Source organism: Filicampus tigris, chromosome 3 (genome assembly GCF_054856515.1).
Source record: "Filicampus tigris isolate MCC_2025a chromosome 3, RoL_Ftig_1.0, whole genome shotgun sequence".
Taxonomy (NCBI): domain Eukaryota; kingdom Metazoa; phylum Chordata; class Actinopteri; order Syngnathiformes; family Syngnathidae; genus Filicampus; species Filicampus tigris.
In genome coordinates, this window is record NC_141219.1 from 17,072,792 (window position 1) to 17,089,055 (window position 16,264).

The 16,264-nt window shown below is 40.9% G+C and overlaps 1 protein-coding gene across 1 annotated transcript in view; it reads right to left on the reverse strand.

The window, feature by feature from the left end:
- Positions 1–914: 914 nt before the first annotated feature.
- aldh1a2 (aldehyde dehydrogenase 1 family, member A2) overlaps positions 915–16,264 on the reverse strand; it is a 35,367-nt gene continuing 20,017 nt past the window's right edge. The window contains exons 6-13 of the mRNA XM_086025367.1: positions 15,020–15,148; positions 13,065–13,178; positions 9,075–9,177; positions 7,904–8,088; positions 7,647–7,811; positions 6,086–6,243; positions 3,777–3,851; positions 915–1,779 (exon numbers count right to left, since the gene is read on the reverse strand). Coding sequence (XP_085881493.1) covers positions 1,707–1,779; positions 3,777–3,851; positions 6,086–6,243; positions 7,647–7,811; positions 7,904–8,088; positions 9,075–9,177; positions 13,065–13,178; positions 15,020–15,148 — 1,002 coding nt within the window. The 3' untranslated portion in view covers positions 915–1,706. The remainder of the gene's footprint in view (positions 1,780–3,776; positions 3,852–6,085; positions 6,244–7,646; positions 7,812–7,903; positions 8,089–9,074; positions 9,178–13,064; positions 13,179–15,019; positions 15,149–16,264) is intronic.

The window sequence follows — 16,264 nt, forward strand, 5'->3', positions numbered from 1 at the left end:
CTACTACTACTACTACTACTCAGTAAGTTGCTGTAGTCATCGTTGAGGATAAAGAATATATGCCTGCATGTTGTCCATTGCTTAAAGGGTTGTAAACCCACAATTATAACCCTTTGCATGCCAATGGTATTTTCCATTATATGTTAACGTTATGTTAGTGGGGGTCCTTCTTAAGGCAATGTAGTTTGGTTATTTTAAATATACACGTACTTCTCTTTGTGTTATTTTTAGCTCAGCAGTAAACTCAACAGTAAACAAGTTTAAAGGTCTAAGTGAAGCTCAGAGGCAACAGCACTTTTTCTGTGACATGTCCTAAACTATGGAATGACCTCTCACCGTACATTAGGCAAGGCCCTTTGCTATCTATTTTTAAACTGGGCATTTCAGCAGAGCATGACACGTGAGCTCTTATTGCAGTGTCTCACATTTTTGTTTTGTTTTTTAATTATGTCATGTCAATTGTCACTTTGTTTCAGTGATCTACAAATAAGATTGAGTTGAGAATTGGGTAGTGTGGTAAATCTTAAAGGCAGTTCATTTCTTCACTTTAATCGGCAAGCGGACGTATCAGCATTCACACCTTCTCGGCAAATTGAAATAAGTAACTTTCAAGGTCGAATTGCTACATAATGTTGCATTAAGCGACCGGTAGTTTAATTTTATCAATATAGTGAGTACATTACAAATTGCAGATTTGTATTCAGTATAGTGATGTCGCTACTGCTCAGTTGAAATGCTCATTTACCCCTACCAATTTATCAATTTGAATTGTTAAATTTGAATTCATAATTGAATTGTATCAAAAGCTATTTGGTGTATTTACCAAATAATTTAATTTAATGGAATTTGAGCAGCCATTCCAGCCAATGTATCATTTAGAATTCAAGCCCCAGTAAAGACGCATACACCAACAATTTACAGGAAAAATGTTTCTTTTTTTTTTCTTCTTTTTTTTTTACTGAAAAAAAAAAACCTATGGTCATTTTATAATTTTATAGCATTGTGTAAACATAACATAGATGGACATCAATGACAATCAGTTACATAACATTTTAAACACATCTATCCCTCTTTTAGCAGGTGAGAGTAAAAGTTTGTTTTTTAAAGAGGTTCAAATCAAAGTCAAAGTCGTCTTACAGTGTTAAGTCAAGTTAAAATAAAGACAATTAGAAATCAATTCGGAATTAACATTTCACCCAATCACAGCTGAGGCTGATGACATCATTAGAGGTCTTGAAACCAGGGGGCACATGCTTGCATTATTTCTAGCGAAAAAGCGAAGATGCGTGAGGTTTGATGGCACTGCCCCCAACACAGGCGGTATTGAAATGTTTGATTGCAAGTGCGGCGACGGAGTCTGGCAGCAGCTTCCACACACTCTGAAGAGGGAAGTGTAGATGGCGATAAGGGTGTAGCGGTTGCAGGTTATTGGGGTTTGTTTGCCCCATTGTCTCTGTGAGTGCTTTAGTGGAGTTAGTGGAGGAGGTAAACGGGGCGCTTCAGTGGTTATCGGGTGCACACTCTCAGGTCAGCTGGAAGTCACCGCATTGGGACCAGCCGACTGTCCGGGCGGGTGCAATGGGGGTGAGGGCGGTCGAGGGGCGGAGAGCGGTCACAGCCTGTAGTCACCACGGAGATTTCGACGGTTTGTCGCACATCGGTAATGAGGAAGATGCTACGTCCTCCTCCGAAATCGCTGGGACGCCTTACGAGTTCTTGGCGACCATCTTCATGGTGATGGTCTTCACCTCTGAGTACTCCCTCAGGCCACTTTCTCCCCTGAAATGCACAACAGCAAAACATTAGCCTCAGATGCTAATCTTGTCTTCCACTCTCAAAAATAGGAGCCAAGAGCTTTTTGATTGGTTTACTGTTAGTCAACTGTCAATCAAATACCACTACTGCAATCTGAAGATTAGATAGTATTTCCGCACTCATTGCGGCAGATGACCTCTGATGCGAAGGAAGACGATCAAGTTGCTAAACAGTGTGGGAGGAGGGACTTATGATCAATGCTAAAGTGCGTCACTATACACCGATGTAGCCATGCCCCAAAAGTAAGCTCTAAATAACTGAAATGGTGAAAAAATGTATCTCCTCATTTGTACGTTTTCAGCACTTTTCGTTTTTGACTTGACTTCCGTTTTAAAGGGAAAAAAAATCTCATCTTGGTTTTATCGGCACGGCAAAAAGCTACCGTAATCTAAAGTTATTAGTTGAAGTTGTGATATTAAGAGTTTTTTTTATTTAAAATGGTGTGATATAACATTCAACTTAAAAAAATATTTATATAATTGTAGATGTTATATATGGCATTCAATTTTTTAGATTTTACACAAAAAAATAGAAAATATAAAGTCTGATATCTACATTTGTATTTTTAATAAAAAAAATAGTGTGCTATCTGTCAACATTTTAACATTTTCTTTTTGTGACCTTTTGATATTGGCCATGTTTAATTGTACTACAGCGGTACCTCGATTTATGAGTTTCACTTCTTTTGTGATTGAGCTGAACTGAATTTACTCTTATCTGAATTTGTGAGTAAGATGCAGGATGTTGGGCGGATGTTGTGTTTATCGTTGCCATGTCTTCTCATTGAGTGCTTGTTGCGACTCGAAAAAACTCAAAATTTTTTGCACTACATTATGTCATGGTATCACTATATTAGAATATGCGGTGGGCCAATATAGCAGGTGCAAGTGGGCCACACTTGGCAAATCCATCTTTTACGCTGTTCCCGACATACGTTGGTTGGATCTTATGAACGGCTTGCGATGAACTAATTTGCTTAGTGACGCAGGAATATGTCACTTTTCATTTGCTTGTTTGATATTTATGGCCTAGAAGAGTTTTTCATACAAATATTTACTGTAATTATGACTTCCGCATTAGCATAGGTTAGTGATGGTTTTTTTTCGGACATACAAATACCGTTCTCATTTCATAGTATTTTGTAAATTTTTGCCCAATCACATTTGAGCGTCCACATGTTGCCATCTCAATCTAATATGGCCAGAATCAGTTCAGAATCAGTATTGATAGCCTATGTAACTTAAAACTATATTAGCAATGGGGCTTGACCCAATCACATTTCTAATACGTTTCCCGAAAGCCAGCAAGAAGGTCTTTGTGACATCAGCATTCTTCAGTCCTCTGATTGGTTCCACAGAGTAGGTCAAGTTCAACTGTGTCGTATTAAAGCGGAAGTCAACCCAAACATATTTTTTTGAAGAATATGTTCGATGCCGGCCCACTAGTTGAAACAAGGCATTCTGATAAATATTTTGTTTGTGAAATAACAGCGAATCCACCCGTTTTGTCACTTCTGTCGATTGAAAATGACATCACAGTTTCTCAGGGCTCAGGTAACGACCAATCACAGCTGACCTGTTTTCTGAAGCTGAGCCATGATTGACCGAGAGCTAGAGGGCCTGCATAGAACATATTCTTGAAAAAAAAAATGTATGGGTTGACTTCCTTTTAATGGTTTCTATAATTGCAAAGTGATGGTGGTTGCATTACAAGGTGGAATACGTCGGATGAGTCCCCACTGAAGTCTGAAGCAGATGCACTGCCCACCACAGGAATATGTTGATGGCAGCGCATGATATGTTGTTATTTTTTTCTTCCACATTTTGTTCTGAGACTAACTGTGAGAGTCTCTTGGCGTAGGAATATGGTCATATCCTCTCAAAAAGCCCTAAAGTCAATATTAGTGATGTTGTGGTTCATTGTGTACACTCAGTGGACAGTTCCTCACAAGTCATACTCACAATTCACGTCCATTGCCAGACATTTTATATCCTCCAAATGGACACTGTGTGCTGAGAGCGTTGAAGCAGTTTATCCTAAAAAGTACACAAAACATTCATTATTACTCTTGTGCATTGGACTCGCGGCGTGGAATTTTTGGCCGAAACAGAGTTTCATAGCAACGTTCAGGAAGATGGATGTAGGAACATATCATCACCGGCGCCATTGCTATTTTAGCCACCCTCTGGATTTGATAACATAATCCCATTAGTTTTTAGCAAACACAGCTGAAAGTAGTCAGTTGCATATTTGGGAGTTGCTTAACTTCAGCCATCTGGGAAAGACAACGTGGAATTATTCGATGCAGGAGAAATTCAAAAGCGGAATCAAGACTTCAATCGGAGGAAATGTCACAATTTGGTGCCAGTTTATTGAGGACATTTTAATGAAATGTTTTGAGAGAAAGTTGAAGAGGCTTACATTTGCAACCCATTGTGGGCAGTCACGGTTAAAATCAGACAATTTGTACATTCTTGTAGAAAAAAAGGAACAGTAATTGTGAATTACACAATCTGACCTCAGACATGATGGATTAAAAAATGCAGAGTAAACAACAACCATGAATCACATTAAGTGGGGTTCTGACGGGTGCCTCATCCGAAAAACTTTGGAACGGAACCTCCAAAGTTAAACGCTCCAAAAGTGGCACAATTTGGATTTCAATTCAAATTTTCTGGAATCATTTCCTTTCACAAATCGAACCAAACTTCAGCTCAGACCAAAATCACGCATGTCATTTTATGCCTTCGATGTTTTTATTTTTCTTTGGCGCTCACAAAGAATTTCACCATTGATAGCATGAAGAGAGCAAGAATAATGATTTAAGCGTGACTTAAAATACATTTCATTTTTATCCATGAATTAATTGTATCAAGCAAATGCCGATGTAAATACACATCTGAATTTGACTCACTCTGCAAAAACCGTCCTGCTCTCTCCGTGCGTCATCCATTTTAAGAATGTTTTTCTGATGGCAAGAGTTGGAGTCTAAAACAAATGAACTGACTTAACATTTTTTTTTTCTTTTGTTAAATTGTTAAAAAAAATATTACAAGTAGAGCAATTTGAAAGTCAATCAACATCACGGAACCGATTGTGTTCAACTCTGGAGGGTCCACCGAATTGAACCTAGGATAACGCGAATGAAGCCTCACTTGTCTAAGATGTTGTTATTGTTGACAGCCAGTATTTCTCAAGGAAGGAAAGAAAAATTTGGTTCTACCGAAAGCACCAAACAAAAGCAGAGCAGCAAGAGGAGGAGAGACAGGATGGTTTTTGGGAGCAATCACGAATGAAGGACAAGTTAAGGGAAACATTTGCTAAGTCTACATTTATGAAGTTGCTCCTTGCGGCCACGGCAGCCTTGTGTTCCAGAAACGTAGTGTATCATGAGGTATTGGCTATTTGTTTTTCTCCGTATTAAAGTCTTGCAAAGTTTTATCAGGCTCTATCACAGTGTCAGAAACTGTCTATCTATCTTACACACACACTTTCAACATTAAATCATATAGAGAGGGTGCATTGTAGCTAAATAATCTTTCGAAGAGTTGTCGCCGGCGAGTGTCGGATGCCGGGGAATATAATGCTTACCGTCACATTATGGACTTCCTCCAAGGTGTGTAACGACCTATTACCTACAGTCCGGATTAGCTGCATACATGCCATTTTACTATGGCCTTCTCGCTTTCTCATCCGCACATTGACTGCCTTGGCAAATGTTTTGATCATTTCAAGGTTTCACCGGGCATCCGCACCAATCACGGCTTATCACGACCATCCCGTTATGTGGCCTGAAATGGGCGCTGCCGTGGCCACCGGGAACATATTGCAAATGTAGCTTTTGCTAGGGCAGGATTGCAGTCAACTATGATAAGTGGTGAAAAATGTTTGGCTCATGCTGAACGTTAGCTAGGAAACTCCCCCTGGGCCAGAGCCATCTGCACATAATTATACAAGAAAAACTCAACAATTAGGGGTGAAATCAAGAAGTAACATTTTATAGCCATTTCATTACACATAATGAAATAAAGGTGTCAATTTACATGTAGAATTGTGTTGTAGCTGTGTTGTGTTGTACTGTACTCTGTCGGCGTGTTTTGCATCAGAATGTCTACGCTGCGGGGTAGAAAAGGAAAAAAAAAAAAAAAAACCAGGAAAGGAAACATTTCTTGTGTAATGATAGTGAAATGGCAAATGGCCAGCGTAGCGTTAGTGTGGGTCGAGTGTGCAAAGGTAGTGGGAGAGGAGTGGAGCTGTAAATGACACTTACCAGACAGTGCCAGCCTGCATGGCCGTAGACACGGTCATGGCTTTGTTGATGTCACTGGTGAACACCGCAGCAACCAAGCCGTAGTCTGTGTTGTTGGCCCGCTCGATCACTTCCTCCATCGTTTTGAACTTCATGATCTGCTGTACTGGTCCAAAAATCTGCAAAGCATTTCAAAACATACACATGGCTCACTCAGAGGTTTTAATGGTGATTGACTGAATTGTTACCAGCGCCAAGGCGGTTATGTTTTCATCGCAGTTTGGTTGTCTGGTAGGAAGAATATGCAAAAAAAAAAAAGGATTTTCCACGAAACTCATTGGAGGGGAGGGGCATGGGCCAAGGGAGAACTCATTCACCTTTTTTATTACACTCATTAAAACACTTGGAAATTCCTTTTTTTTTTAACCCGTTTGACTCTCTTCATTTGTTTTACTGTTTTGCGTTTAGTAATTTTGTATTATTTTATCATAATATCCTATTGCTATCGCTAGAAATGCACTGCCAATGTAGCATGCATGTTTTTTTGTAATTCATAATTGTTCTTTTTTTACTTTGTAAACAATACCAAGATCTAATAATAAGGTTAGCTCACATAATATTTTATTGATTAATTTATTTTAACTAATTTTGTCAAAAAAAAATTTAACTCATGTTGACATCTCAAGTTATGTTTTAAACACATTATTTGAATGCGGACACAATACAACTGTGAACTGAATTCGGCGTTCACTTTGCAGTTTTTTTTATCAGTTTTTTTAATTGGATGGTATTCTCCCCAAATCATGTTCAGTTGCTAAATAATCGCTTATTCATTGCACTGTCATTAATTAAAATGGTAGGAATAGTCATCATCAGATTCATAATCATCTTTTTCAAAGGCCTTAGAGCAGGTTTGGCCAATTCATTTTGCAAAGGGGCCACACAGGCAACATGCTATCCACAACTTTTTTTTATATATTATTTTTAAAATCTGTAGTCTTAAAAAGCGTTTATCTCGCTTTAATAAATTGTGACCTGTGTAGATGTGGTATGTTCTTTTATAATTAGAAAGACACATTTTATACAAAATTACAAGGAGTCAATAAAATTGCATCCTTACACTTTAAAAATGATAACATTCATTTTGTGCACTAACTGTCAACTCAAATTAGCTTGTCAGGACTCCCAAATATATCAATATAATATTATAATCAGTGATGAACCGTATACTGATACAGTGATGATAAATATAGCGAAAACGTCTCAAAGTTGGCCACTCTGCAGACACGGCGTAGCTCTTGCTCGCCCACCTCACTTCTACGAACGTCCGCACTTGTGCACATAAAATAAAACACAACTTTCAAAATAAAAGCACAGCATATCTTACGTTTTACTTTGACTTCATGGTCACTGTGAGACTTTCAATTTTCAAGTGACATAATTCAGCATGTCTGCCCGCCAAGTGACCGAAGAGATGTAGTTTTACAACACCAATATATCAACCCCCCCCCCCCCCCCCCCCCCCCCGCCCAATATAAAATGAACTTGCAAGGTTTCTGCCTGTTTGCAACTGCACGTGTACCTCTTCTCTGGCAATGCGCATGTCGTCCCTCACGTTGGAGAACACAGTGGGCTCAATGAAGAAGCCCTTCACACCGAGAGCTTTGCCTCCACACTCCAGTTTGGCGCCTTCACTGATGCCACTCTGAATGAACTCCAGCACGCGATTCTGATGCTCCCGACTGATCTGTTAACAGAAGAGACACACAAAAGGTGAGCAAGTGGGATTTTCCCAAAATGACACAAGCCCCGATCAAAAGAATGAATTTGCCCTCTCACCTGTGGACCCTGTTCTGCGGTGGGATCAAACGGGCTGCCTACCGTCCTCCTCTTGGCTCGCTCTACGCTCCTGCGGACAAATTCCTCGTAGATGGGCTCCTCCACGAAGACGCGCGAGCCCGCGGTGCAACACTGGCCCGCGTTGAAAAACACGCCCTGGTGGGCCTGTTCAACAGCCAGATCCACTGAGGAAAGAGCAGGTCGTCAATTTCAAAAGCTTGCTTAACATTCTTCAGCTAAGGATCACAAGGCCCACAAAGATGGAAAAATGAATGTAACAGAAATCGTCACATCTGCAAGGCATGCGCATTTTTTCTTTTTTTTTTGTCCGAGTGTAGCTACGACCTTGTGCAAATGTGACACCTGTGAGACAAGACCCTGCTGTTCCGCACAAAGGGTTAACGGACCCCCGTGATTTATGGGCCACAAGCACTGACTGAGTCTGGGTCTATTTTCCTGATTTACAGACCTCAGGGAGACCCTCTCACGGCTGTTGAAAGCATTTGAACGCCTCGCTTCGCTCAGTTTGGTGAGCCACTTCCAATCTACCTAAAAGTCATCCATCCAACGCCATCCCATCCGATATTGGGCTTCGCACACCTTGTGCATATGGACTGAGGGTCCAGAGAATATAACGCATGGTTGAAGTGTTAAGAAAGGTGGGGAATGGAGCGTAATATTTGGGTTTGTTCGTCTCTAAGTGTGTGGTCAGCTGCGCGTTTACAGGATGCAGGATTATGCGTTATTTTGATTCTGAGACCTGTTACGAGTCAATAAACAGAAAATAAATTCCTCTAACAAATTCGGGAAAAAATTGTGGAGCTCTGTATTTATTTATTTGGAGAAGGCTACTTGACAAAAAGATTTGATGTTGATGTACTGGACTCACAAGCGTCATCAAGATTAAATCAACAGATAAAAAAAAGACAAAAATTCCATGAACAAAAGTGAAAAAATAGCCAAGCGCAGTATTTCTGTTTGTTTGTCGGTCTGTTAGCAGCTCACTTGTATCGACGGGACTTTACCATTTGTGACGCAAAGGCAACTAGACAAAATTCCTCTATCTGAATTTGATCTGAAAATCTATTGTCACTGATCGAGCCAGACAGCATCTCTCCTTCTCACTTGCCCGACAATGCAGAAATGAGGAAAACATCACTCGTAAACTTACAGTCGGCATCTGCAAATATGATGTTTGGATTCTTGCCTCCCAGCTCCAGCGTCACTCTCTTCAAGTTAGTCTTCCCAGCTGCTTCCTGGATCAGTTTTCCAACCTAAAGGGAAACAAAATACATACGTTTAGTCATAGTGACGCAGGCCCAATGCCTCCTCACTAAATCAAGTGGAGTCGTTCAATTCCTTCAGTAGTGCAGCCTTGCACTACCACAATGAGTTTTGGAGGTAGTCACGAAAAAGCAATATTAGCGACGAGGGAGGAAGTGAGAATGATGTGTGGGCGGCTGCTTGTCAACTCGCCATAGGCAAGAAGTGAATTGCTCATGTAGAGTGTTGGGGGTAACGCGTTGCAAAAGTAACTGCCAAAATGTAATATATTACAGTAACGCATGACTGTAATATATTACATTTAGGCAGTAGTGAAATAATATTTTATACATGATTTATATCTATATTTATTAAAACATGCATCGCAGCCTTTTTTTTTTTTTTTATTTATTGTATTGTTTGTAAAGTGCTTTGTTGTAGCTGTTATGAAATGCGCTATATAAATAAAATTGTATTGTACTGTACGTAATTAAATTAAATGTGCATGTAAAGGTTCTCGCAGACTTATTAGCAACTTCTTGCTACGGCGAGTAAGCGGCATTTTTGGCCCATTAAATAGCCAGTGCCCACCTCCTGTCTGTGAGCCAGCTATATCGCTAGTGGCTAGCTAGCCTACAGTACAGAAAACTCAAATGAATCTCCCTGAATTGTTGTGTGTTTTGTGTTATTCAGACTACCATGTCTCTCTTGTGTGTTCCTATGCCCACTAGCTAGCTAACTAGCAAGCTGGCTAGCTAGCTTGCTGACCGTCAGCAGGACTGTCTAATTCACCATCTTGCATGGAACCACACAACAGAGGCACGGTAGGAAAAGTTAATTATTTATTATATTTGCAAGCTAGCAGTCTAGTGAGATGACCGGTGACGGGCTCGACCGATGAGTCGCTTCGTCACTTGGTGTTGTGTCAGTGTGTGGGTCCACATAACAGAGATACTTCAGGGAAAGAGCATTATTGTCTTTGTAAAGGCAGATTTATTGTCCTTAGAACGTGCCAGTGTGTATTTCCTCTGGCAAGTGAAGCAAAATCAAACAGTTATTTCATCCAAGAAAACCACCTCTGTAAACAAAAGACATTCTCTCAGTATGGTTCCCCAACTGTCAGGTGTGCGTTGTTGGCGCTGCGCCGCGAGTTTAATCAGACAGCACAACATTTGCCTTGGACTCATGTGTCTTTGATCAATGTAGTGGCTGACTAAGGGGAGGCTAGCGTGTCCTCAATGAGAGGTAAACAAAGCCTGCTGAGCTGCCAGACTCTCCCACGAGGAGTCACAGCCTCACGTGAGTTGCCGCAGGGGAGTCCGACCCGAATCCACCTGCAGCCACACGCTGCACAGCACCAAGCTGCACTTCGGCGAGGAGATGCTCCTCTCGCTGCGATATCTCGCTACTACTTTTGCGGTGACTCACTGTCTGGGCATGGGCAGCTTCTGACAGCACTGGCTTTTATCCACACTAATTGATTCCAGATCGCACGAAACAACAGGAAAACTTGTCGGGGGGGAAAAACACGCTGGCCACTCACAAGGGAAATGTTCAATCAAGACGGGATGATCAAAAATCAAAAATATGTTTGTCTTACTACGTGTTGGTGCCTTGATGCAAGATTGCGTGAGAGGGAAAACAGGTTGCACAAAATCTTTTAATTAACATTCTACAGTATTTCTGTAGAACTGTTGGACATGGATTTTTGGCCCTTATTTATCTCGCTTGTCCAGCTGATCGGGAGCCAATCCTGGCTTGCTTTGGGCAAGAGGCGGGTACAAATTAGGGCTGCTCAATATTTTAAAAAACATGCGATATGTGTGATAATGCAATATCGATATTATTGCGATATTTAACATGTACCCCCCCCCCCCCAAAAACAAAGGCATTTTTATGATCTAATGAATAGGGCTGGGTCTTGATTCAGATTTACAAAATTGGGGGTGCGAGTGGAAGTTGGTCGCCGGAAACGCTAAGGGAAGCCCATTTAAAATGATAGGCGGACAGACCTATAGGCGATGACTATTTGGTCTGGCCGGACAAAAAGGCGGATAGACGGACGGCGGAAGGGTCTGCAGACGGAAGGCGATAAATGGAAGGGTAAATTTGAGTAAAATGCCCCGCTCTGAAAATCACATTGTAAACTCATTCTGTGACCGTCTCACAAATTTTCAGTTCATTTCTGTCTTGATGTTTTTTAAAACCACAAAACCTCCAGACATCTGTCTTCAAGCTTGTTGGCGCTGATTTCAGGGCTTCCGCCACATGTTGTTTTGATATGCTACTTTCACATAGTGACGAGACCTAGCGTGACGCAAGAAGTCACATGAATTTATGGGAAAAAGACATTAAAAGGATCGATTTATGGTTTTATGAATTGATATTGGGTTATGAAAAGGACAATAGATTTGATTCAATTAATCGATTTTTTTTCAACCCAGTCCTACTAATGAAAGAAATTAAACATTTTCATGTGGCAAAGGCTCAATGTATTCTTAGCGAATTGATTTTAATTGCATACAATTCATAGAATACATATATACACACACACACATTTGCACGTCTTTGCGATATGCATATTGCATGGACCATTGTCGCAATGACATATTTTGATGCATCTATTTCTATGCGGTCCAAGTACAAACAACCATTCAGATTCACACCCGTAGACAGTTACCTAACAAACCTCCGCACAGGAAGGCCGGAGCCGAGAGTCGAACTCCAAGTAGCGGTTGGCACATCTGCCTCGCAGTCAAGAGGTTCTGGGTTCCAATCTCTTCTGAGGCCTTGCTATGTGGAATTTGAATGTTCACCCCAGACTTGTGTGCACTTTTGTCCCACATTCCCAAAACATGCATGTTAAGTTAATTGAAGACTCTAAACCAAGGGTGTCAAACAAATTTTTGTTTCTGGCCACTTTGTAGGTACGGCTTCCCTCAGAGGTCTGTTATGACGGCGAAATCATCTCATTGTATTACATGTACACAACCAATTAATGGGTTTCTAATTCTGGAATCAGAAATCAAGGATAATAGTTTGTTCAAGTTACTGGGAAAAGGGTAAGAAAAAGTTCTTGCAAAATCTGAAGGTTATTTATTACACAGGAAAATTTGAAATTTTGGTACGGATTTGAGCAAGGATCACGGAAGTTGATGTGCTTTCGCGGGACACATAAAATGATGTGGCGGGCCAGACCTGTTGGTTTTGATAGAAACGGATCGTATCAAAGCTTTAAGCTACGTCCCTGCTTTTGTAACTGCGGCTTTTGTCTCCTTATGATCTTGATGTGGGAGCTTATCACAGGGCAGCTAACAACGCATACCTGTGCATACCCCTAGAATCAAAACAGACTGTATAGACTCCATAATCCAAACAGGTCACGGCTCATTTGACAAAAGGGCCTTGTGAAAGACAGGCTGGCAACATTCACTCTGCTTTTGGTTTACTGTCCGAGCTTTTATCATCGGGGCTAGTCTGCATTTGGAGATATCAGATATGTATTAATGGTATGCCGGAGAAGAATCTGCTGAGTTGCCAAAGAATGCAGTTGGATCCGCTCGCGAACATGCTTTGTGCTTGATCATTTGGCTTGCTGCGAACTGTTTCCCGCTACAATAGTGCTGTGGAGGGTTAACAGAGGAGGACCAGTGTTTTAGACAGATGTGGATGTTTGTATACTCTCGACAGAGCGAATACGTGCACATGTGCAAGATAACATCAGACATGCCTGCCAAAAGGAATAATGACAGGGCTCGCCATTTATATAAGACTCCATTTGTTTGCCGTTTGGGCTCCAATGCAGGCACAATGCCCTCTAATTAGCCAGCGCGCTTCCCTGCGTTGCACGTGTTGGTCACTGTGTCACCATTAGCTGGCCCTGCGCATCCAGACGTACCTCGGTCGAGCCTGTGAAGGCCACTTTGTCGATGCCCATGTGCGAAGCGATCGCCGCTCCCGCCGTTGGCCCGAATCCCGGCAAAATATTGACGACTCCCGGTGGAAAGCCGGCCTGTCAAAACAATATGAGAGGAAACAAGCCTTAGCGGAGATGACAGCGGAGCCAAGTAAAACCACAGGCAGTGCGGGAGAATCCGGACCCAACCCAACCTCCCTACCAGCAGAAAACGTCAAAAGAGAGGAAGGACATAGACAGACAGTCTCCAGATTTGCAGGATGAGATAGACCAGGATAATATTGTTCTAATCTCATCACCATACTTGGGATCTGCGCACAAGCGGACACGCTAGTCCTTTTTGTCAGACACATCAAGGATGACATTGACAGTACTTGTTCCTTTTCTCATTTTTTTTTTGCCCGATTCTATTACGAGCTTTTTCTACTTTGTCTCTCGCTGCTTTAGTTCAACTATCACGCAAGTTTGTTCATCCCAAAAGATGGGATGGGAATTGATAAGAATTTAGCGATTCTGATTCCATTTGGTATAATGTTGCCCCACCCGACTCGTTATCAATTATCTTCCCAAATTTTCATTGGGCGAGGAATAAAATGATACAAATGATCGACATGATTGATGTCATTCTCAAAAGGCATTTCATCAGCAGAATGTTGTTTGAAGCCATCCACTTATCAAGGATTGAATCGGAAGTTATTACCGTCAATTGACTTCAAGTGAATAACATTTAATATTTGGTGGTATAAACCATACTTTGAATAATTGCATCAAGCCTGGAACACATTGACCTCACCAGACTGCTGCATTCTTTCTTTGAAATGCTTTTACAGGATTTTACTGCAGTCGCTTTCATTTCTTGTTTGATTCTGGGGTTTTCTTCCTTCATTCTCCTCTTCAGGAGGTCAAATGCAAGCTCTGTTGGGTTAAGGTCTGGCGATTGACTTGGTCAGTCTAAGAACTTCCAATTTTCACCCCTGATGAAGTCCTTTGTTGTGTTTTGGTTTTTGTCTTGCAAAAATGACGCTTCTCCTGATTAGTTAGGATTCATTTTTCTGTAAATTGCAAGACAAAATGATTTTGTCAACTTTGGAATTCATTCTGCTGGTTATCAACAAAGACTTAATAAGAAGAACTATAACTATACCATACCACAAGATACTAAAACACTCATCAAGAAAAAGAGTCGGACGGCCAGACTGGATTTTGCAAAGAAGTACAGAGCCGAGCCACACAAGTTTTGGAACAAAGTTTTTATGGAGTGATGATACCAAGATTAACTTCTACCAAAGTGATGGAAAGGCCAAAGTATGGAGGAAGAAAGGACACATAAGCTCATCTGTGAAGCATGGTGGAGGTAATGTCATGGTTTGGGCTAGCATGGCTGCTTCTGGAATGGGCTCACGAGTCTTTATTGATGATGTAACTTAAAAGCGGTGAGCGGCAGAGTCAACTTGGAATTCTACGAAACCATTTTGATTGGCAAGTCACTGAAAAATGCATCCAAATTAATCGTGAGAAGCTTCATCATGAAACAAGACGATGACTCAAAACACACTGCCATCTTTTGTAGTCAAAATTAATCGATTGACAACTATTTTAACAATCGAATAATCGTTTAAACGCCATCGTTCAACTTAAAATTATCAAAAATCCTCTGATTTCAGCCTCTCAACAGCAATTATTCTCTGATTGTTTTAGTCCTTCCTTTGTGTTTGGTTAAAATAAGACATTTGAAAGCATCTGCTGGCAACCGATTCAGGGTGTCTCCCGCCTACTGCCCGAAGACAGCTGGGATGTCATACACTTTAATGCAAAATAAAATGCTATCCAATTATTCAATTAATCGATGGAGTAATCGAAAGAATAATTGATTCTAAAAATATAGCCATCGATTTTTGACATTCCCCGGCATGGTCCGAATTGACCGCGCGCTTTACCTCCTTGACGAGAGCCGCCACGTAGAGGCAAGTGAGCGGCGTCTGCTCAGCAGGTTTGAGGATGACGGTGTTTCCACATGCCAGCGCCGGCCCCAGCTTCCACGCCGTCATCATCAGAGGGAAGTTCCACTGTGCGTGACACACACGCACACACGCACGGGAAAAAGACATCATGCATTCAAATGAGGTGCTGGGTGGTCACAAGTCAAGCACAAAAAGTCATTTGCTCTCCAGTCAATGACTCTCCCTTTCAGTTCAACATAGTCAAGTGAGAAAATGTTCTCCTCCCGCCACTTTATTGGCCAAGTGGTGCACTTGCAACACGTTAAATGGAGCGCCAGACACCTTACTCGAAGAAATGGCAACAGTCTGAGACTTAGAGAAAACTTTCTCGCTTGTACAGTAGTGCCTTGAGTTTTATTTGTTCCGCGACCACGCTTGCAACTAAAGGCAACCGTACCGCAAATCGTCTTTCCCTACTGAAATGCATGGAAATGCCATTAATACATTCCAGCCTCGCCCCAAAAAACTAAATCTTTTTGTGTTTGTGTCTTTTAATAAGGAAAAATAGCACTCTATGTTGTTGTACTTACTAGCGGTGTAACGATTTACCCACTACATCAATGTACTGGTATCTTTATCTTTACGATCCAACTACATTGATCTGTGCTCATATATTTGACATATATCGGACTGAAATCGTTTTATAATGTAATCGATTGATTGTCTCAATACTAGGGAATAACACATTCATTTTTAGAAAGTAAGATTTCGTATGGATTTTTTTTTTTTTTTTTTAAGCAGACTTCTACTTTAAAAATGTATCAGGATACATAGGATTTTATTTTGTGCAACCACTTGAGGAAATAAAATCATTTTTTTTCTCAGTGTACTGTCGCTTTATACTCAATGGTCTGCTTTAGGACAAACATCGTAAAGATACAGTTGGTATTCCGCCCACAAGTGTGCCAGCAGCGAGTGTTTCTAACACTGCTGGCGACATCGTGAACACGCACAGAAGTGTTTTGTGGCCTTATCATATTGATCAGTTGATATTTTGGGATTTCAAAAAAAAAATGCAGTCATTGTAGAAAATTTGTTCCACCCACTGCTCATTTAACCTCAAGAGATGTTTGCACTTTGTTTTTAATATTAAAGTTGTGTTTGTATCAGGCGCACCTACTGTTAATCCAACCTGAAGAAGCCTATTATTTATTTATTATGATTTATTATTTGTTCAAATAA